The 22,586-nt window shown below is 39.1% G+C and overlaps 1 protein-coding gene across 4 annotated transcripts in view; it reads left to right on the top strand.

Annotated features, from left to right (window-relative positions):
- Positions 1–2,157: 2,157 nt before the first annotated feature.
- pcdh10b (protocadherin 10b) overlaps positions 2,158–22,586 on the top strand; it is a 31,896-nt gene continuing 11,467 nt past the window's right edge. Inside the window, exons 1-4 of one of the 4 annotated variants that reach the window (XR_004338035.1) lie at positions 2,158–6,168; positions 6,234–6,333; positions 7,463–7,521; positions 7,668–7,762. Coding sequence is in view for 3 of the 4 variants with exons in the window: in XM_032554778.1 (XP_032410669.1) it covers positions 3,775–6,333; positions 7,463–7,521; positions 7,668–7,774; positions 17,618–17,775 (2,883 nt within the window). In the remaining variant the exon portion in view is untranslated. Of the gene's footprint in view, positions 6,334–7,462; positions 7,522–7,667; positions 7,775–17,617; positions 17,776–22,586 lie in introns of those variants that run through there. The other 3 variants (XM_032554778.1, XM_032554779.1, XM_032554777.1) reach the window with 3 other exon arrangements.

The following is a 22,586-nucleotide window of genomic DNA, read 5'->3' as shown; positions in this document are numbered from 1 at the left end:
AAAAGAAATTGGCTTTTTGGCATGTGATTTTAATTGCACAATTAACACATAAATGTCCTCCTCTGCAAAATTGTCAAACCCAAAAGCTTCAGCTGCCCTTTATAATGTAAGTTCAGACACTGGTCTGATAGACATTTAAATCCTAAAGTAAAGGACTATACATTTTATCCACATCCCCAAACCCTTCTGCAGATTAGATTTTTTTTTTCTCTCCAAGTAATTTTTGCATTTTGTTTGGAGCTGTAACACAGAGCTTATTGTTTTATCGGACCATACACCAGGATTTTTAGGTGTAAATTCATTATTTTGTGTGTGTCAATGTGCTATTTACTCTGCTGTCCTTTTGTAATTTGTTTACATAAAGTTCTGAAAATCAATAAAATGAAATTGAAAAAAAGAAAATTAACAAAACTGCTGGTGAGTGATATGATTTTAGAACAGAATTGAATTACTACATACTGTATGTGGTACTTCGGCTTCGCATTGGATAAAATTATTCTGACAGTTAAGGACTGCAAAGAAGACTTATAAAATAACAATAATTAAACAAACTGTGTTTTGACATACGACTTTACTGTTAACAGAATTATCTGCCAGTGCAGTAAGAGGAATTTACTTAGAATTTTGTAAAAATAAAAACAAATACAAAATAGAAATAAAAATGGAGTAACACTTGCAGTTTTGTGCTCCTAGAAATGTCACATCATTGGTAAATGTTTAAAATTCTATCTTTCATAATGAAACTAAAAAACTACATTTTGATACACTTTTTCTTCTTATGGAGTTATTTGTTATAATGAGGATAAAAAAGGGCAGATATACTTCAAGCACACTGCAAATCTTATAAATGAATACAATTTTAAATTTGGAAGAAATCATTTTCAAAACTCAAAAAGTGGGAAGATAGCACTAATGGGATGAGCCTTTATTACAACTGTGGCTTGCTTTATTACCAGATATACTTAAAATTGGGACATATAAGTGGAAAGATCAATATGGAATATTTGAGAAAATGTCAAAAGTCTAAAAAGGTTTTAGTAGATAAAATCCTAAACATGATGTGTCAAAATAAAATTCTTAATTCACATCTGTTTAACAAATACAGAGACTCTTATTTGCAATGTGTCTTTAAGTAAAATAAACTGGTTTTCTTTTAAAAGAAGAAAACACAGAGGGAGATATTATACAGATAAAACTTAAAATTTAAAACATTTAATATTCTGTATTGAACCTTGGACTGCTGATTTGGAAAACTTCCGAAACACCTCAAAATATCTTTCGTCTTTCAACAATTATCCTATAAATAATAACATAGACTCTGGTGATTCCAAATTGATCATCTGACCATATTTATGAAAAGGAATATGTCCTCATGCCATGCCAAATTCTATACAAAAAATTGGCTACTGGATTTGACAAAGGAATTGGAATTAAAATTCTGGTATTTCCGGAAACTTGTTTGGAAAATGGAGAAACAAAATGATAAAGGGAGTCATAAAAATCAAAGACCTGAGTCCACCACCAGAAGACCAGATGGATGTAAGACACACAATGTTATAACTAACTATTTGTGTGCAGGTGGCCTGGGAGGTGTCTGAGAAACGGTTTGGTATCCACCAACCTGGACCAACTGGGCCTGAGTTCTCCCCTAGAATACCAACTTCTTAGCACTGTCGATAGAGATTATGATTTCAATCTAGTAGTTTTGGGTCACATCAACACACCTCACCAGGTTGATTGTCATGGATAAACGATTCTGTGTTTTTCCTCTATCTCTTTTAGATGCTTGTACACATGTGTGGTTAAGGAAATGACTTCATAAGAGAATGCCCTCCTTATGGCATAGCTTTGAAGAGGCCTAGAAAATGAATCAGAAACTGTTGTTTGGGGACATTTTCTGAGTTTTCCATAAGTAAGCATGGCGATGTACCAGAGCTGTAACAGTAAACTATTTCTCTGTTGTCCTAAAACAATGCTATCGCTTATTTGGGTTTAATAAACTAGACTGATGATTTTAACCCAGTTTTCATGTTTATTCAAGACGATTCCTCCCCAAAAAAGAGTCCAGGGCAACAAAAAGGAAAACTCTCCTGTTACAGGAACTAACATTCAGAAAAACCCAGCTCAGTCCCAGGAGTACTTTCTAAATGAAAAAAAAACAACAACAAAAAAATAATAAATAGCAGTCGTTTAGTGAATCATGAAAGGTAAAAAAGTGAATGGCAGTTGTGTTTCTCTACTAGTTTCTCTACTACTGGAAAAACTACTGTTTTTCATTCTTTCATTCTTCCTTAGTGTATAAATTTAAAATAAAAAAAAACAGCAGAGAAAGATTGCACATGTATATGTATAAAAGGGTAAATACCACATTTGATTAGTTTTCAAAATAATATAAAGTGACCTTTATCAGATGCTTGGATGGTGAAATAAATGTGAAAAGGTTAAAAGATAGCTGCTAGTAAATATTAAACTAGCACAGGTTTGGAATGCTAACCTAGAGCGATGCAGAGTTAGAGGTGACTACTTAAAATCTTGTAGGAACTCATTCCATTAGCTTGCTTTTTATTTCCACCGTACATTTTCTCTTGGAATGAGAGCCAGGTGGCTGAAACATGAAAACTGTCACTCTAAAATAAATACATACAAAAGTCACAGTGCTGATTGGTGTTTTCCTTCTTTTTAACGATGGTGTCAGTTTTTAGTACTACACATATAAAGTATCAGTCTACGTGTTAAAATAACCAGAATCACAATAAGCATCATTTGTCAGGTGGGTTTTTAAATCACTGCCTGGTTAAAGTGTTCGCCGCAAGGGGTCGCATGCGTTCCGCGAATAAGAGTGTCTGCTTGCCTCTCTGTGCTGCTGCTGTGTGGCTGGTTGAGAAATAATAACGTCAAGACTGCTGGGTGTAATTATAGAGCACAGCCTTGAGAGCAGCACATGAATGGCGAATGATTCACTGCATGCATATCACAACATTTGCATGCATTAACCCGGATCGCCCAGCATATCCTTGGGCTCACAAAGGCCCTGCCACCGTGTCAACAAGTGCTGAACTCACTCTGATCACACTCTGCTCCATTAGTAGTGTCAGGAGGAGGGCCTCAATTTGTCAGCTTATCACTTGATTTCTGTAAATGTTAACTTCAGCTTCAAGATGTCTATTTTTTATGCGTCTTAAGGGAAACATTCCGAGGTAAAGAGAGACAGAGAAGCAGTGAGTGAGAGGCTGGCCAAACGGACTCTGACAGGCAGGCCCAGAGACCAATCAGGAGAGAGCCTTCAGTGTAAATTCCAGCCGCGGGGACGCGGGGGGAGGCGCGATGCGGAGGAAAAAGCAAATAGTTGAGTGAACAGCATCAGTACAGAGTGAAGAGGACTACATAGAGGCAGCGAGGCATCATCAGCAGAGACCGAGTAAAAACAGTGTGATTCGGTTTTTCTGTCTGGGTCCATGGATGTGAAGAGGGCACACTCCTGTCTGCTCCGTGGATTACAGGCTGAGTGAGGATGCGCACAGCTTTGCTAGAAGCTTCAGGACGCCTATGAACAACCAGACAGTGGAGCTCCGAAATAACTGAGTTTATACAGCATTAGAACTTCTCCAAAAGACCCAAATGTCTCTTTTTTAAAGGGACTGCATATTCCAGACGCCTTCCTTATTTTTGGACTTTGACGCACTGTGGAGAGTTTTACTTGCTGGCTGAAGTGGCCGGAGAATGTTGAGATTTTTTGTCTTCATCAGAAGACAGTGAGATTAATGCTTTTTGCTGATGTATTTATTTCTTTTTTACCCAAGTGCACTTGCTTTTCCGGTCATGATTGTGGTTTTGATAGCGCTGTGTTTTACGGATGGAGCGCTCTCTCAGATCCGCTACTCTGTCCCGGAGGAGGCAGAGCATGGCACGCTGGTGGGGAACATCGCTGAAGACCTGGGGCTGGACCTTACCAAACTGGCCTCCCGGCGATTCCAGGTAGTGCCTAGTTCCAGAACGCCATATCTGGAAGTGAACCTCGAGAACGGCGTCCTGTTCGTTAACGAGAAAATCGATAGGGAGCAAATCTGCAAGCAGAGTGCCAGCTGCCAGCTCAACATGGAGGTGTTCTTGGAGAACCCACTGGAGCTGTTCAGAGTCGAAATTGAAGTGGTGGACATTAACGACAACCCACCGAGCTTCCCGGAGACAGACATCACGGTGGAAATCTCAGAGAGCGCAACCCCTGGCACCCGGTTCCCTTTGGAGAGTGCGTTCGACCCGGACGTGGGCTCCAACGCGTTGCGCACATATGATATCACAACCAACAATTACTTTTACCTGGACGTGCAGACCCAAACCGACGGAAATAAATTTGCAGAACTTGTCCTGGAGAAGCCTCTGGACAGGGAGCAGCAGGCAGCGCACAGGTACGTGCTCACTGCGGTGGACGGCGGACAGCCTCCTCGGACTGGCACCGCGCTGCTGGTAGTCAAAGTGTTGGACTCTAACGATAATGTGCCCGTGTTTGAGCAGCCCGTCTACACGGTGAGTCTCTCGGAGAACGTACCGGTGGGCACGCTGGTCATCCAGCTGAACGCCACCGACCTAGATGAGGGACTGAACGGGGAAATAGTTTACTCCTTCAGCAACCACATCTCCAGTCGCGTTAAGGAGCTGTTCGGCATAGACCCGCGGACCGGACGCATCGAAGTCCGTGGGGAGGTGGATTTCGAAGAGAGCAGCCTCTATCAGATCTTTGTCCAGGCTAAGGACCTCGGGCCAAACGCCGTGCCCGCGCATTGTAAAGTGTTGGTCAAAGTGGCGGACTTGAACGACAACGCACCGGAAATCACCTTCAGCACTGTCAAGGAGTCGGTGAGTGAAAAAGCCGCTCCCGGTACCGTCATTGCCCTGTTAAGTGTGACGGACCGTGACGCAGAGGAGAACGGACAGATCCACGTGGAAATCCTGGGTGATGTACCGTTCAAATTAAAGTCCTCTTTCAGGAATTACTTCACCATAGTGACTGATGGGCTCCTGAACCGGGAGCAGGCAGACTCCTACTCCGTGACCGTGGTGGCGCGGGATAAAGGAACTCCTTCGCTGGCTTCTAGTAAGTCCATCCGCGTCCAGGTGTCAGATGAAAACGACAATGCGCCCACTTTCACTCAATCCGTTTATGATGTGTATGTGACAGAGAACAACGTACCAGGAGCGTACATCCACGCTGTAACGGCCCTGGACCCTGATATAGGGCAGAACGCTCTCATTACTTACTCCATCTTAGAGTGTGACATTCAGGGCATGTCAGTTAAAACCTATGTGTCTATCAACGAGGAGACAGGATACCTTTACGCACTCAGGTCTTTTGATTATGAGCAGCTAAAAGATTTCACCTTTATGGTCAGGGCCAAGGACTCCGGTGCCCCTGAGCTTTCCTCTAATGCAACTGTCAAAGTCATAATTGTTGATCAGAATGATAATGCGCCCCTGGTACTTGCGCCCCTGGGGAAAAATGGGACTGCGAAGGAGCCCCTTCCTCGCTCCGCTGAGCCAGGCTACCTGGTGACTCGTGTTGTGGCCATGGATGCAGATGATGGTGAGAATGCCCGCCTGTCCTACAGCATTCAGAGGGGTAACGACAACGGGATGTTTAGGATGGACTGGAGGACTGGTGAACTCAGGACCGCAAGGCGGGTGTCAGCTAAGCGAGACCCCCACCAGCAGTATGACCTGGTGATTGAGGTGAGAGACCATGGCCAGCCTCCATTGTCCTCCAGTGCCAGCATACTGGTGATGCTGGTAGACAGCATGGCTGAAGGCCGGGGTGTGGGAGACAAAGTGGGCACCAGCAAGGCCAAAGATGGTGCTTTGGACCTCACCCTCATCCTAATCATTGCCCTCGGTTCTGTGTCCTTCATCTTCCTCCTTGTGATGATTGTGCTGGCCGTGCGCTGCCAGAAGGACAAAAAGCTCAACATTTATACCTGCCTAACTAGTGACTGCTGTCTTGGATGCAGCTCCTGCTGCTCACGGCAGGGTAGATCCCGCAAGAAAAAGCTCAGCAAGGCGGACATCATGCTTGTGCAAAGCACTGTCAATGTCAGCGGGCCTGGAACGGCTCAAGTCCCTGTGGAGGAGTCTGGGAGCTTCGGCTCCCACCATCAAAACCAGAACTATTGCTATCAGGTATGTCTGACTCCAGAGTCTGCCAAAACTGACCTCATGTTCCTAAAGCCGTGTAGTCCATCTAGGAGCACAGACACCGATCACAACCCGTGTGGTGCCATAGGGTCAGGGTACACAGACCAGCAGCCTGACATCATATCAAACGGCAGCATTTTATCAAACGAGGTAAGAGTCCCTCTCATTCCTATGACTGAATTTCCCCTTCCATTAAGAGAGCATTAACATGCTGAAAACCCGTTGCAGAAACTGGACTTCTTGTTTTCGGATGTGATTCTTTATATTAATCACATGCAGGAACCAGTAACTTGCTGGAGTTACAGTTTGTTGATAAGGCGTAATACAGCAGTACATCATAGGATGGTGTCTTCTGGCAGATTTTAGGGCAAGACAGAAAAACAGTGTTTGTCTGTTGCAGGGGAGGTCTGCACCGAACATTTAATGTGTGCTTGTTTTTTACTCCTCATCTTTAAAACTATATTGTCCGTGCATGGGGGCCTCTTACATACACAAAACATACAGCTCTGCAGAAAACTCTGAGGCCACTGCAAGCCGTCCCTAATCAGTACCTCTACACACCTGATCCCAGTAATGATGTGAAAGACTGAAAATCAGGGTTATTCCACCAAGCATTATTTTATGAACACTTCCAAAGTTAGAACGTTAGTGCTATGTGATATAAAAATGAATTTGAATGTGTTTGTGTTATTTCAGGTCTGAAAGTGCAGCATTTTTATTATTGTTAATTTGTCCTTTGTAGACAAAAAAGTTCATAATGTTTATTTGGAGTTTGGGAGAAATGTCTGTAAAATAAAACAAGTTCATTTTATTCAAACATAGAGCTATAAGTAAAATAAAATCAAAGAAACAACATAATTTTGCTATTGCCTCCTATGTTTTCAGCTGTATTTGCTCAGAGGCTGCTAACTGCATATAGAGCTGCGTGTGTGTGACACACATAACACACATGCTACTCTGCTACTTTGATGTAGAGTAGCATTTGCATTATGCTAATATATCGGAATGTTGTTGAGTGGCAGCCTTGTTCTACGCTGAAGCATAGAGTCCGAACCGTGCACACACTCCACATCATATGTAAGAGAAAAGCTCTAGTTTTTACTGCCCTGATCAGTGTGACACAGTGTGTGTTGTATTGTTGCTCCTTTTTTGCCTTTTTAAAACTTTTCTATATTTTTGGAGAGCTGGTTATTCCTATTTTTGATTGCTGCATTTTTCTTTAACTGTGTTACATGTAATGCTTGAGCAACAGACTGAACGCCATTCCTTCTTGTTTCAGACCAAACACCAGCGAACCGAACTCAGCTACCTGGTGGAGAGGCCGAGGCGTGTCAACAGGTAAATACAGAAAGGGCTTCCCGCTGCAGCCTGGTGCTGCTCAGGCCTTTTTCCACACCTGTTTCACCTACTAAATGCCTCATCATCATGAGACTGTACCAGAAAAGTCAGTGTTTAGATTTTGATTTGATGTTCTTTGATTTTAGCTCAGCATTCCAGGAGGCAGATCTGGTCAGCTCTAAAGACAGTGGCCACGGAGATAGCGAGCAAGGAGACAGTGACCACGATGCCACAAATCGAGGACATTCCTCTGGTAAGATCAGTGTGCCTCACCTTTTTCTTCAGCCATTTTATTTGAATGTTTTGTGCTGGAAGTTAAAGGAGCAAATGAGTTGCTCTCAGGTTTGAGTAAGACAGAGTAGGGTTTGCTGATTTGCATGTGGTTGCTATGCAGTGTGTCTCCAGAAGCAGACTGCTGCCTGCCCCTCCAGCCTGAAACTGAGCGAGGCTTGTCAAATTAAAACTTGTTTTAATTACATCTGCAATTATGTCAGAGTCAAAATCATCTGAGATGATTTACTGTTTCTGTCAGTCAGTGTTTAAGAATCAAGTTATGTTAATTCTTTTCTAAAGTCTTATAAAAGTTTCTTAGAAGAGCTTGGCTTTCAGCTATATGAATAGCACTTGTACTTATGTATTTTGTCACATGATGATAAAATGTGAGTGGGTACTCTGTTGTTTGTAAATATATAGTAGCTTGCTCCTGGTGAGCGCGCTCAGTTCGTCTTGTGACTACTTGACAAGATGTGACGGGCTTTTTAATGAGGCTGCGCTCACACCAAAGAACTGGGAAGCCGACCAAATAGGTTGTGCCTGTGGTGAACAAAACAGGCAATTCATTTGTTCATAAGATGAATTAATGAATTCCTTCATGCTGTTACTGTCCAAAAACAGTCCTTTGCCACTTTCCTTTTTTCGGCTCCCTTCCTTGACTGCTTGGCTTTTTTCTTTTTTCCGAAATGAACCTACCAGAGCTCATATAATACAGGCCCACTGAGTTTCATATGCCAGTGTCGTGTGTTTATTCAGAGCTGAGCTCTCGATAGTTGGACCTTCTGTGGACAGAGCTCCACAGCAGGGATCCTAGCAGTAGGCCTCAGTAAACAGAACTAAAATGTTATGCTAAGCTGGACAAATTTCCTCAAATAATATTATAGAATACAAGAGAAGGAATAGAACAGAAATCTCTCACTCATCACACTGAAGAAATTTAGGTGTACCTACAGCAAGGTGAAAGGCAAATAAAATTTTAATTTGAAGTGATGAAAGAAAACTGAAGTGTGTAATTACGGTTTAATGTGGTCAGCCCAATTAGTTTGTTCATTTACCAACTAGTTTTTATTTTGTTTGTTTACCTTGGTCATTATATTTATTGAATATTCTCATGGAACATTAGATCTTATGGAAATATGTAGAACAGAAAAAGTTAAAGGTCAAAAACTTCTTAAAAGCACGCACACACACATGCATGCGTGCACACACATGCTCACCCCTACAGACCGCACACGCACGCACGCATGCACACACACACACACCCCCACCCACACGCACACACACACACACACCCGCACACCCCCACACACACACAAAGAAAGAAAGAAAGAAAGTCAAAGTGCAATAAATCTTCTAAATTGAAGAAGATTAGACTATAGGGTTGTAAAATCCAAGAGGAAAAATAAACATGACATAACTGAACATTGAAATTCATATAATTTTTGTATTTTTGATCACTATCAGTCTTTTGATCAGACAGCTGCTCTTTGTCTCAGACAAGTGTATTAATGATAAATGTAGTGTATAAACTTTTACCTATCTATTGTTAGAGCAGGCTATGTCAGACTTCATGGCCCTTTAGCTTGAGTGTAATGTCAGTAAATGTGTATTTCTTCAACCATTAGTTTCTGCAGCAGATATAATTACAAAGCACCAGGACCTTTTTATTTATTAGAGAAACGGAGAGTTCACTGGCAGACCTTATTGTTCATTCTCTTCCACTTTCAGGAACAAGCATTTCATGTTGTACGCTGATGTCTTGGACTGTCAGGGAAGCAAAAAGGGCCCAGTGTTTTGCGTCAGAGCTGGCAGCTAGTGGAATCATTTTAAACAGGTTATTTTCTGTGGATTATGTCATATACATACATTGTACAAAATACTGTGCAAATATTATAACATAAAAAGTCTGTACAGTTGTCATAAATAGCATTCTCCAATCCAATAGCTGTGCATAAAAAACAAACTATTTAAAATTTAAATAAAAACATGCAGAAAAACAGATGTTAAAAACCAGCCGACTGACATTCTGACAGCATTAGACTGAAATGATTAAATACGTCTGAATTTGAATTTACATGTTTGTCTTGTTATTTGCAATTTGGTGCTATAAAAAACTGATCTGAACTAAATAGGTTTCCACAGAATACATATTGTTGTTGTCCATTATATGCCACGCTAACTGAATCTCTTTATCTTTTGGACATATGGATTCCTTTAGATTTTTACTCACTAAATAAAGAACTGAATCATTCTTGAGAAAAAAAATGAAACTCAAAGTCATACATTCTGGCAAATAGAACCTCCTCTTTGATTTGTTTGAAGTGGATATGGGGCTTGTTACCTTTATGAACATTTCATTTCTTCTGCAGTCTTTTTATTTTTTGTTGATGTGGCTTCTTTTATGCCTTTGGTCCTCTGACTGCGTGTTTTATGCGGTTAATATTTTTTGCTGCCTCAGGCAGTCTGTTGTGTTGCTCCCTAACCAATCATTACTCAGTTTTGTCTCACTGAAGAGGCAGTTAAGGAGTCCTAATGAGTCCAGAAGACACCTGTAACACACACAGAAACATCATGAACTTTGGTTTTGATGCCCCATAGCACTTTGGGTCACAGTGCTGCTGCTCAGATCAGAGCAGGTATTTTCTCAGGCTGCACCTTGCACAGTCACAGCACATTAAAATCATGGTATCAATGAGGTGATATTCTACAACTTGTGCTATTACTGACCGCAAAGACTGGATATGGCTAGAGTCCAGCCACATAATTTCCGTAAAAAAGTTCATAGTAATCTACTTTTGATCATACAGGTTAATCTTTTTCTGTACATTCCACATAATAATTTGGAACTTTGTCACTGGCAAGAATAGAGAAGTAGAGGAACATGTAACATAATGCATACAAAACAGAAAATATCCAGTGGAGATATTTATTGACCAGAAACAGGCATTTGATGCTATAGATTATAAATTGCTAATATATAAAATGGAAAGTGAGAGAGGTAACATATATATTTGGTAAAAGTTATCTTGATAGTAGAAAACAATATGTACAAACACGTCAACCTAAATATTAATGTTTTATATTATTCTTGTGGTGTTCCAAGACTCAGTGCTGGGTCCCAGTTTATTTATTTTGTATATTAACGATAGATGTAGCATGACAAATATATTGAAATTTGTTGTATTTGCAGATGATACAACTATTTTGTGTTCTGTAAATATGCAATATAAAACAGTTTTTGAAGGTTGTTATAAAGGAAATTGATAGACTTAAATTTTAGTTTGATAGTACTAAATTATCTTTAAATCTTGCCATCTTAGTAACCAAACTTATCTTTAAGAAGAAGTGCTGCAAACCACTCTTAAAAGTATGTGTATATCAGTTTGCAAAATAATTTTGCAAGCTTAGATGATGAAATAAAGCAAAGTCTAAAAATTGCACAATTCCTGATTCCTGAAATGTTATTTCTAAGCTATGTGTATATGTGTAGTAAACTCCTATCTACAGGTGATGGAGTATATATATCTATATATATATCTATATCTATATATATCTATATATATTTGGACACACCTTCTAATTCAATGGGTTTTCTTTATTTTCATGACTATTTATAAGGCAAGAAATCCCACTTATTAACCTGACAGGGCACACCTATGAAGTGAAAACCATTTCAGGTGACTACCTCTTGAAGCTCATCAAGAAAATGCAGAGTGTGTGCAAAGCAGTAATCACAGCAAAAGGTTGCTACTTTGAAGAAACTAGAATATAAGGGGTATTTTCAGTTGTTTTACACTTTTTTGTTTAGTGCATATTTCCACATGTGTTATTCATAGTTTTGATGCCTTCAGTGTGAATCTACAATGTCAATAGTCATGAAAATAAAGGAAACTCATTGAATTAAAAGGTGTGTCCAAACTTTTGGTCTGTACTGTATATATATATATATATAATTTTAACCACACTTGTTAAGCCCAGTGGTTGGGGCTCCGAAGTGGTCCAATAACCTTTTTGTACTAAAAGATGTTAAGTTGAGAGGAAATGTAAAATATTGCTGGGTAATTATGTTACTGGAAGACATTGCCAACAATAGTTAAACACACAACCATGGCTTTAAAAATAACAAAAAAAATACTATTAAAATAAATATGCAATTTTTCTACTGCTGTTAAATCCAAATTAAGTAATCGGCCAGTTGATCTTTAAGACAGGATGTAATGTTGATCACATTCAGAGCCAAACCAAGGCATAAATGAACTTAGCAGCTGCTTAAGGCCCACAGGCCCTTAGGGGCCCAATAAATGCTAACATTTTAACCAACTGCAGATATAGAATTTGAACATTTGTTTTTTGAGAATGTCAGTGCTATAAAACATAATAGTTTCAGCATAGATAAATTAAAAGATTTGAAATTGCTTAACATTTAAATTAAAGACTTTAAGGAGCTGGTGAATGCCCTGTGGTGGACTGGCAGCCTGTTCAGCGTGACCCCGCCTCTCACCTGTTGACCACTGGAGGTAAGAACCAGCAACCCTGCTGACCCCACTAGGGATAAGAGTTTAAGATAATAGATGGGTAGAAGGATGGATTTAGCTGGCATGTTTACTAGGTGCAAAGAACAATCTTCATAGTTAGATTGCTTTGTAACCATAGCTAAAATCTGATACTATGAGTTGTTTTTAATCTATGTGTTTGAGCTTGTTTTTTTTACATATATATCTCAGCAAATTACAATGATAACTGATTGCTTTTAAACTCAGCCAATTAAATCAGAGCCCCTTTCCCAGATTTCACCAAGTCTATAGTGAAACATTATAGTGGTGCTGATGTTCTTAGCAAGAATAGGGCCCCTAAGTCAAATTCTGCTCAAGGTTCATACAAGCTTGTCTGGCGCAGCATGATGAGCTAGACCCGCTGCACTGTGCATCTCTCTGCTGGAAACAGAGGGACAAATGCGGAGATTTAATTTATGTCACGCTAATAGGGACCAAGCTGTTCCATTTTGTGTCTATTGAGTTTATAATCAGGGCCACAGAGACTGTTTTTTTGGATAGTCTGGGCATTAGGGGATGAATTTCTCTGGTGGCTGCGCGCAGCAACTCTGCCTGACTGGAGCCATAGTTGATGTGGTGCAGTTTGATGCATTGTGGCACAGCAAAAAACAAAAACAGAAAACAGCGTGCTGACTGTGAGAACTACAGCTCCGCCATCGGCTGAATCCCTGTTCCACTAATGCACTGTCCCACCGAGGAACACACACATACATTTTATCAGCTCAGTGGCTGGGCCAGCATTTGTGAAATGTAAACACACACACCACACATAATTCTTTGTTCACAAAGATGTGAACAAAGTATGCACAATCTGCACCTCTGAAAGCACGACTTTTGCTTTTATATTTATAAGAGCAAGCAGTTTAGTGGCTTTTAAACTTGGCTCCTTTCTTACTGAAGCATTTTCCAGAGGAACATGATTCCTTACATGTGGTTGATATAAATGCAGCTAAAGCTTCTCTAAAAGAACATATGCCAAATCATCTTGTTTGAGTGAAAGATGGAGCTTGCGCTCCGTGACAAGGTGAACTGGAGAAATGCAGCGGCAGCGCTCTAGGCGGCCAACACTCAGAGGCTTCAGGGATGTGATTGGTGCGCTCCCGGCTGTGTGCTCTGTTCAATGCATCAACTATAAACCCGTCTTTAAATAGTGATTCTGCTCTGTTGGAGAAATGCTCAGCGCAGGAGCGCAAACTGACGCATGCAGTTTGGGGTCACCGGTATATACAAAAATATTTTAAACAATTTAATAAAAAAAATAAATAAAAACAAGCAAGGCTTAGTCCGGTGAGGGGGCAAGTCAAGCCTGGGGCCTGCCAGGCTTATAATACACTCGGAGAAACGCTGTAGTTGAGATCTACAATCTGTTTTCTGAGAGGGACCTGGTAAGATTGCAGATCTTAACAGATATCAACATTTACATGTACATCTCTGGAAAAAATTAAGAGACCACTTAAAATGATCATTTTCTCTGATTTTACTTTTTATAGATATATGTTTGAGTAAAATGAACATTGTTCTTTTTTTCTATGAACTACTGACAACATGTCTCCGAAGTACCAAGCAAAAATTTTGTATTTATTTGCATAAAATGAGAAATGGTTAAAATAATGAAAAAGAAGCAGCGCATTCAGACCTCAAAGAAAACAAGTTCATATTAATTTCAACAATACTAATGTTTTTCACTCAGGAAGAATTCAGGAATCAATATTTGGTGGAATAACCATGAGGACATATATATATATATACAGTACAGACCAAAGGTTTGGACACACCTTTTAATTCAATGAGTTTCCTTTATTTTCATGACTATTGACATTGTAGATTCACACTGAAGGCATCAAAACTATGAATAACACATGTGGAAATATGCACTAAACAAAAAAGTGTAAAGCAACTGAAAATAGCCCTTATATTCTAGTTTCTTCAAAGTAGCAACCTTTTGCTGTGATTACTGCTTTGCACACACTCTGCATTTTCTTGATGAGCTTCAAGAGGTAGTCACCTGAAATGGTTTTCACTTCATAGGTGTGCCCTGTCAGGTTAATAAGTGGGATTTCTTGCCTTATAAATAGTCATGAAAATAAAGAAAACCCATTGAATTAGAAGGTGTGTCCAAACTTTTGGTCTGTACTGTATGTATATATATATATATATATATATATATATATATATATATATATATATATATATATATATATATATATATATGTGTGTGTGTGTGTGTGTGTGTGTGTTGGCGTGGGCGTGTATGGGGGTGTGCGTGTGTGTGTGTGTGCGTGTGCAGAGGCATATTTTTTAATTCCCATGATTCAATATGATCCACGGTGTAAGTAGAATACTAATTAACAGTATACACACACCTGTTTTGTGATTTGAGGTGAATTCAAGACATAAACCTAAATGGAGTTAATGCATTTAGTTACAAGTTATTTAGTCATTAATATTCCGTGTTCTTTATTGATTGATGTCAGACTAATTTCATGTACTTGTCTATAAAAATCCCTTATAAATGAAGCACTCATCTGCTGACACTGCTGGTTTTTGAAAATGACGCCTGGGCTGAGTTCATTCCTTACATAAATCTCACCTCATTTACTGCTCTTCCCACCTTAAGACGCCCCCCAGGGACCTGCTTCCCCTCCTGCAACATGTTTTAAAGAACATTTTATTAATATAGCCAGTGTGACATACTTGGAGTAGATTGAGTTGCGGTCCTTATCCACTTTTCAATCCCTCCTCTAGCCTCTCTGCTTCTTTCTCTCCCTGCTGCATGATGAATTCCTTATTATGCCTGTGGTTCATATTATCACTGCAGTAACAGCTCAGTGATCAGTAATTTATTTTTCAGACCTCTGCATAGCAATTACCAAATGAAGGTTATTATCAGAACTCTGTGTTTGCCCTGTGTGAGTTCCTTGCAGAATACCAAGCTGAGATGAGGTGTTCTGACACTGGAAAGGAACCCGTTTCCCCCGTACCTCTCAAAACCCTCTCCTTTAAGGGTAGTTTAGTGTGGGTGTTTGGGCAGCAGATTGTAGCTGTACAGTATAGCTGCATTGCTTTGTTGCTCCTTGCTGGCTGACAGTGTTTTAGAGAGAAGTTGAGGGAACATCTAGTCTTGCTAAAACTAGCAAGACTTGGTCTGGCTTTGTGGCTTGATTTCTTTCTCAGTGTGTCTCAGATCTTGCTCAGTCCATGTACCACTGACTCTCCTGATTCCTTTCTGAAATGGAAATCAATCTTAATGTAACATTTCTCTGTTAATCTTTTTTTGCTTACATTTTTGAATGCAGCCCGTCTGTTGGCTGCCATGTATGCAATGTATCTGCCATGTATGGAGGTGTGTTTGATGGTGACATGGTACTGTATTTATGCCATGTGGGTTAATATTTAATATGAAACCCTCTCGTTAGGAGACAGGAAACTTTTCCAAGCTGTTAGCGACAGCAAGCCAAATTAATCCGCTTTGTAACAAAGCAAATTCCCCCATTGCTGACCCCTACAGACACACACACACTCGCACATGCACGCCCACCCCCACCCGCACACACACACACCATACATACACACACATTGGTTACTAAGATGGCAACAGTCTTACAGTCTTAGACTAATCACAGTCTGTATTCAAAGGGATTAGAGGCAGATAGCCCTAGCTGGACAGTGCAGATTTTAGCCCTTAGACACACATACACAACAAGAGGATTAAGGTTTTAAAAAACATGCATTTGCTGAATAGAGCCCTTACAACCATAAAAAAAAACAAAAACATATGGAGCTGAGAAAAAATAATGGGTTGAAAGCTTACATTGGGGCGGAGTAGCTGCACTGTACTCTAATGTTTCTGCTAACTGCGTTCTTCTTTTGTTCCTGACAAAAGGTAATTTTCACCAAGAATTCAGGGAGTAAAAAGCCTCACATATAATTACTTGACATGAAAGAGCCAAAATCAGGTTTCCAGTTCTCCCTATACCCAGCTTTTCACACAGCACAAAAGGCTTGAAGAATGGGTGAGAAGGCCCAGTGGCCGGGCAGGTTGGTAATCCAACACTGCTTGGTTTCTCGTTGAATTTAAAGGTTGAAGAGAGGGAGGTTTTCTTCAATAATGCCTGGAGCATCAGCTAACCTGAGGATAACCTGAGGTGATAGTTGAGTTCTGCTCGCTATACAAAGTCCCAGCAAAACCTAGATAATACCAGAAGTGATAGCGCTATAATCTGCAATCTGCAATCATGTCTGCTCTTATAGTTGCCTCACTTTGTTTTTAAAGAATCCAATCTTGGTTAGAATTACGTTACAATCGTTTGAGTTACTTTAAATGACCAGGGACCTCATGTGTCTACTAATGGTGCCTTTAAACAATTTATTAATATTATTTTTATTATAATTATCTTCTTCTTATTATTATTAGTAGCAAAGTTGGAAACAAAATTCAAGCAGGGGCCATTGGCTTGGTTATCTGGACATAAGATGATTTAAGTAACTAAAGCAAAATTTAGCTCCAAGATATAAAGCAAACTTCGTTTGGATAAAGATGAAGGTGATGTAACTTCAATCTGTGCAGCACCACAAGATAGGATAGATGAATGGATGAATGGATCGGTAGGTTGTTTCATTAGAACATTAGTTTGGGAAACAGTAATATGAAAATTCAGTCCTCAGGTAAATTTAAATTCTGACAGCCAGTTTATCTGAAATTAGGCCCGTAGGCTCCTGTTAATTCCAAACTCAATGTCAGGCAATGTAAAGCTTTTTTTTCGATGCTGACAATCCTTTTGGATAAAAAAAAAAAACTGTTCTGTATCTCACTAACATATTGCTTTAATTTAATGTTTATAAAGGTTAAGTTTTTAAAGTTTTTTTTCTTCCAACACAAAGAATTTGCACTGCTGTGCTGAACTAAATGGACGCTCCTTATGTGGCTGTTATGCATAAAACCACTGCATTGGTCTGTTAAGTGAAATGTCTAGAAAGACTCAAATGACAATCTAAAAAGATGAACATAGAATTTTATATGTGGGATATTTTACCACAATCAATGGCTTGTTCTCCGTGTCTGCATATCAGCTGAGTTTTTTCTAATCATTGTGTGGGAAGTTTTGACCGTAACTTTTCTGAGATACAAACCTCTGACATGAGGAATCAAGCACAGCAAAAGAGATCAATTATGGTTACACATAGTATGCCTGTGTTTCATCTCTCTATTATATCCTAGTCTTATGTAACTTTACACTCTTTTGTCCTCCTTTCCGTGCTTCAATCTGCAGGTGCTGATCTGTTTTCTAACTGCACAGAAGAGTGCAAGGCCCTGGGGCACTCTGATCGCTGCTGGATGCCCAGCTTTGTGCCCTCTGATGGGCGCCAGGGTCTAGACTACCGCAGCAACCTCCATGTTCCCGGCATGGACTCAGTCCCAGATACAGAGGTATTTGAAAGCCAGGAGCAAATGACAGATAGGTCATTCTCCACATTTGGTAAAGCGACGCCTGTCCGTCACCAACACCTTCTCCATCCCCTAAATCACCACCACTTTCTCCAAAACCATCAACTCAGCCCCCACCAAGGCTCACTAGAGCGGGAAATGTTGGAAGTATTTCTGCCTAGCTCCAGAGCTCCTTATTATGCAGCTTATTTAAGTAAGTATTCTGTTTTAAAAAAGAGCCATTCTCTGATCTTACAATCAAAGGAAAAAGCTCAAATTGAGTTTTAGACTGATTATAGAAATTCATTTCAGATCTGCACCCTGTCCTCTGAGTGTTCAGCTAACTCTTGCTTTTTTCTCAAGCATTTGCTCTACGTTTGACTGTGATGACCAACTATTTATGTTCTTTGTAATGCAATCATGCAAATGATTGCTGCTGAGTGTGTAGATGCACACTCACTGTTGAAAATGTCTGTTTTTTTGCGATATAAAAATAATTTCCAACATTTCCCCTCTTTAATGTGACTGGTCTCACTTGCAGTTCAAATAAAAAACAATTAAATCTTTTAGAAGAGAAAATTAAGAAAAGGATCTGCAGCAATTTGCTTGAAAAATTGTGCAGTTTCATAATCCAATGCAGTATTTCAACACTACTTGATACCACTTTAGCATTCAGTCTTCTTGGGTTTATATGAGCCAGAAATTATAGAAAATCTCACAGAACAGCAGTAAAGGTCAGCTATACAAGTAGGATTTTCTTGACAGTTAATAATTTGCATTCTTTGCCAAATACTTGGTTTGCAAAGAGGTCAGAAAGGATCACAGAAAATCCCCAGAATTACATTTAGTTCAACCTGTAATTATTCATACCCTCAGTAAATGTATTTAACCACAAAGTTTATTTCTGCTTGGAAATGAGGCGATTCATGAGAGATATCATTTTAGAAAATTTATTATTTCCTTTACATTAAAACATGTACAATATTATTTATAGCCCTTCTTAACAATGAATGGAAAAATATTTTTCGGCATTAGTTCAGTTCAACTGCATACATATAATTTGTATGCAGTTTTTGTGTTTTCTCTCAGGACCCCCTGTTGTTAGGTTGTTTTCTAGTTTTGATTCCAGTTTTCTTACTATTTTGGTTAAATCTGCCTTATTCCTGTCTCTTTTATTTCAGTTCCTTCTTAGTGATTCTAGTTAGGTTTTTTCATGTGTCAAGTCCTTTTTCAGTTATTCTAGTTTGAATACTCTGTGTTCCTCAGTCTTTATTAGATCAGTCTGGATTCTGTCTGTTTCTGTTCAGTTCTTTTTACTATTTATTTTTATGTCTATTTCCTTTTCTCTAGTATATCATGTTTCTTTAGTCTAGTTATTCTTTAGTTCTTTAGTTAACAAATTTTTTCTTTAAAATTAATTTTTAATTTTTGTGAGGTGACCTCATGTATCCTGAAAGTACCTTTTAAATAAAATATATGTTAACTATTACTATAAATACTTATTCTGATAAAAGCAAAGAACCTTTCCATGGTTATTGCTTCACGTGGCGACAGCCTTTTGGGTATTTATATTAATTTACATCTGTAGTATGGGTGGCGACAGGGCGGACCAGCAGCTGCGCTCTACTTCCGCCAAATTGGGATTTATAAAGGAAAGGTGCGCAGGTATGTGCATGCGCACGGCTTTATACATCAGAAGTTTTTTGTACGCGGCACTTTTCTAAATTTGTCCATACGCCAAGTGTTAGTGTGAAAACTGCGCACTCCTTTATACATGAGGCCCAGGCCCTTTGTTCAGCTCACAGCCTCCCTTGTATTTAAACTTCTCTTTCTCACTCAGTATTTGCCAGATCCTTTTGTTTACTCCAATCACTTACTTGTGCTGCCCCGCTGCCCCGTTTTCTCCTCGTGTCCCCCTTACTGGTTTTCCTTCCATGGATTTTTGATTTTTGTGTTTTTTCGTGGCTCCCTTTGATTTTTGTAAGTTTGTTTTTCCATATTCCTTATTAAATCTTCACTAGCCGCCTCCGTCACTTGTATTTGGGTCCTAAAACAGCCATCTACACATCGGGACATTTTCCCTACTATTTTGCTAGTGTGAAAAACACTATGGGTGTTCTAGTGTGAAAAACAACACAGCACATCACCAAAAGAATCCCATTCTAACAGGGAAACAGTTGGTGACAGCAGCATCTTAATCTGGACTTAATTTTCTTCAGATTGAAAAAGCTTCTTATAGATAACATTAGGTGAACAGAACTATCAAAGTTCTAAGAGCCCCAAACCTTCAGGTGAAGATGAAGATTGGTTTTATTTTTCAGGATCTCAATGAGTTGAAACATACATTTAAATTAACAAAAGAATAAGTGTAAAAAGAAAATAAAAATATAAATGAGACTTTGTTCAGAAAGAATAGCTAAGATGTACTGTAGGATGCAGATCAATTCCTATTGAAGAAGACTGAATGCTGAAATAGAATCAAAAGGTGGTTAGAAAAGCATGAGTTTAAGGGTAATCAAACTTATGGTACTTGTTATTGTATTTGTATTTTTACAATGTATCTATCTAAACCTACTCAAGTGTCTTCCAGTCAGAAGTCTCCCTAGCAATAGCCTCCTGCAGTCTGGCAAATGTCCAGGTCTGGATGGTCTCCCCTCATAATTTTTCACATAATTCTCAAACTTACTCTGTGTTCAGCTTGGTTCCACCCTTACAGATTGCTCTAAACAGAGATTCCCCTCTCAGTCATTTTACAAAGCCTGTATCACTCTTATTCTAAAAAGGGGAAAGATCCAATGGAATGCACCTCATACAGATTTATTACTTTCCTGAACACAGGAATATCAAAATTTTAGCCAAAATTCTTAGTGTTTTGGTATTTTTGCCATCACTCATGTTAAGTCCTGACTGGGTGACTATTGAATTACACAGTGACAACAATATATCCTTTCCGGCTGTGCTCTGCTCTCTACTTTCATTCTCTTTATCTAACTCCATTTTAAATCCTGTAGTGAAACATTCACTGAACATATGGGGCCAGTTTAGCAAATACTTTAAACTCCATGATTTTTCCTTAGTTAAGTCCGATTGCACTTAACTGTGTCTTTAAACCATCTGTTCAAGATGGGATGTTTCTCGGTTTGGACAGGAGGGGCTTACTCATTTGAAGGACTTTTTCAAAGAGAAAAAATTAGCATCATTTAAACAACTTAGCAATAAATTCGGTTTACCACTTTTTAAAATTTTATTTTATTTTTTTAGATATTTGCAAACCAAAACCTTTATTCAATCCCATCTTTCAGACTCATTTTCTTTGCCAGAGTATACACGTTGGAAAACATCTGAACCATCATATTATTAAAGGACTGATTTAGTGGCTTTACAATAAAGTGTTAAATATGACAGAGATCTCCTCACCTAAAGGGAAAACTTCATGGGAAGACTACAACATGACTATACTAGATGAGACATGGACCTCTACACTTAATCTTATTAATACAACATCTCTGTGTGTGCAGCATTGTCTCATTCAGTTCAAAGTGCTACATAGAGCCCACTTCTCCAAAGCAAGCTGTCTCATATCTATCTAGAAATCACCTCATACTGTGAAAATGCAAAACTGCTGAAGCCACATGGGTTCATATACTGTATACTGGTCCTGCCCCAGTCTTGACCGGTTCTGGACAGATGTTTTTCATACTCTGTCCAGGTTCCTCAGAGTGGCAGTAACACCTGGAACTCTCTTGGCCCTCTTTGGCTTCAGTGGTGAGGATTTGCCTTTACCAGCCTCTAAGACACAGGCGTTGTTTTGCTCTTCGTTAGCAAGGCCCGCAATGCTGACCAGATGGAAGGGTGCTGCTCCTCCTGGCTATATGACCTTATGTCATGTTTGAAATGAGATGTTCTCTTCAGCATAACTGGAAAATTGGTCTTTCTTGACAAATTTGAAAATATTCAGTAATATTTCATATGAATTAATTTTTACTAAAACATGCTCTGTTCTTGTCAGGGGTAGGGATGCAGTGTGTAAAGGGCAGTGACCTGGGTAGAAGTGAATGGGATTATTTTGTAGGGAATTTTTTTCTGTATTATTTTACTATTTTTGCTCGGGTTGTATAAATAGACCATATGTCTGATTCCTTTGTAACCACAGGCTCTCACCTTTATGTATAAAAGAAAAAACTTCAATAAAAAGACAGTGATTAATAAAAAATGTCTATCTGACATATGTGTTTACTTTTCAGTGGGATTGTAAAGTTGAACATAAATTAAAGATTAAAATGCTATATCAAGATACATTTTTATGTAATATATATTTTATGAAATATCTGCAGCATGCACAAACTGTGCTCATAAGCAAACTTGATACTGAGGAGGATGTTAACAATTAAAAAGCTTTGTCTGATTATGAAAAATAGCTTCTGCAGTTTAAAAGCTCTTGTAATTTCAAGAAAATATACATTTTTAATCAGGGAAGAAAAAAGCAGCAGGCAGTGAGCTGAACATCTTATTCAGAGGACGTAATTGTATTGGAGCTGAGGATTAAAAAAACAACTTTATATAATTAAATAATCGAGAACAAAATGTAGAGAGAGAGAAAGAGCGAGTAAGAGAAGGCTAAGAAGTGAGCTTGTCTAAACGCAATTCAATGACCGTGAAGAGATACATTCTCAATCACTGCAATTTGGTGATAATACTTAATAATAATTTTGTCAAGCAGCGTCTGAAGAGGGCTTCTTCTCTCATCAGCCAAACAACTCGATGGAATTATCATCCAGTCAGAACCCTGCTGCTTCCTGAGAACCATCATCTAA

The sequence above is a fragment of the Xiphophorus hellerii genome, chromosome 23 (assembly GCF_003331165.1).
Source record: "Xiphophorus hellerii strain 12219 chromosome 23, Xiphophorus_hellerii-4.1, whole genome shotgun sequence".
Lineage (NCBI taxonomy): Eukaryota > Metazoa > Chordata > Actinopteri > Cyprinodontiformes > Poeciliidae > Xiphophorus > Xiphophorus hellerii.
The sequence above is the reverse complement of the archived record's forward strand: the minus strand, read 5'-3'. Positions and strand labels throughout refer to the sequence as shown.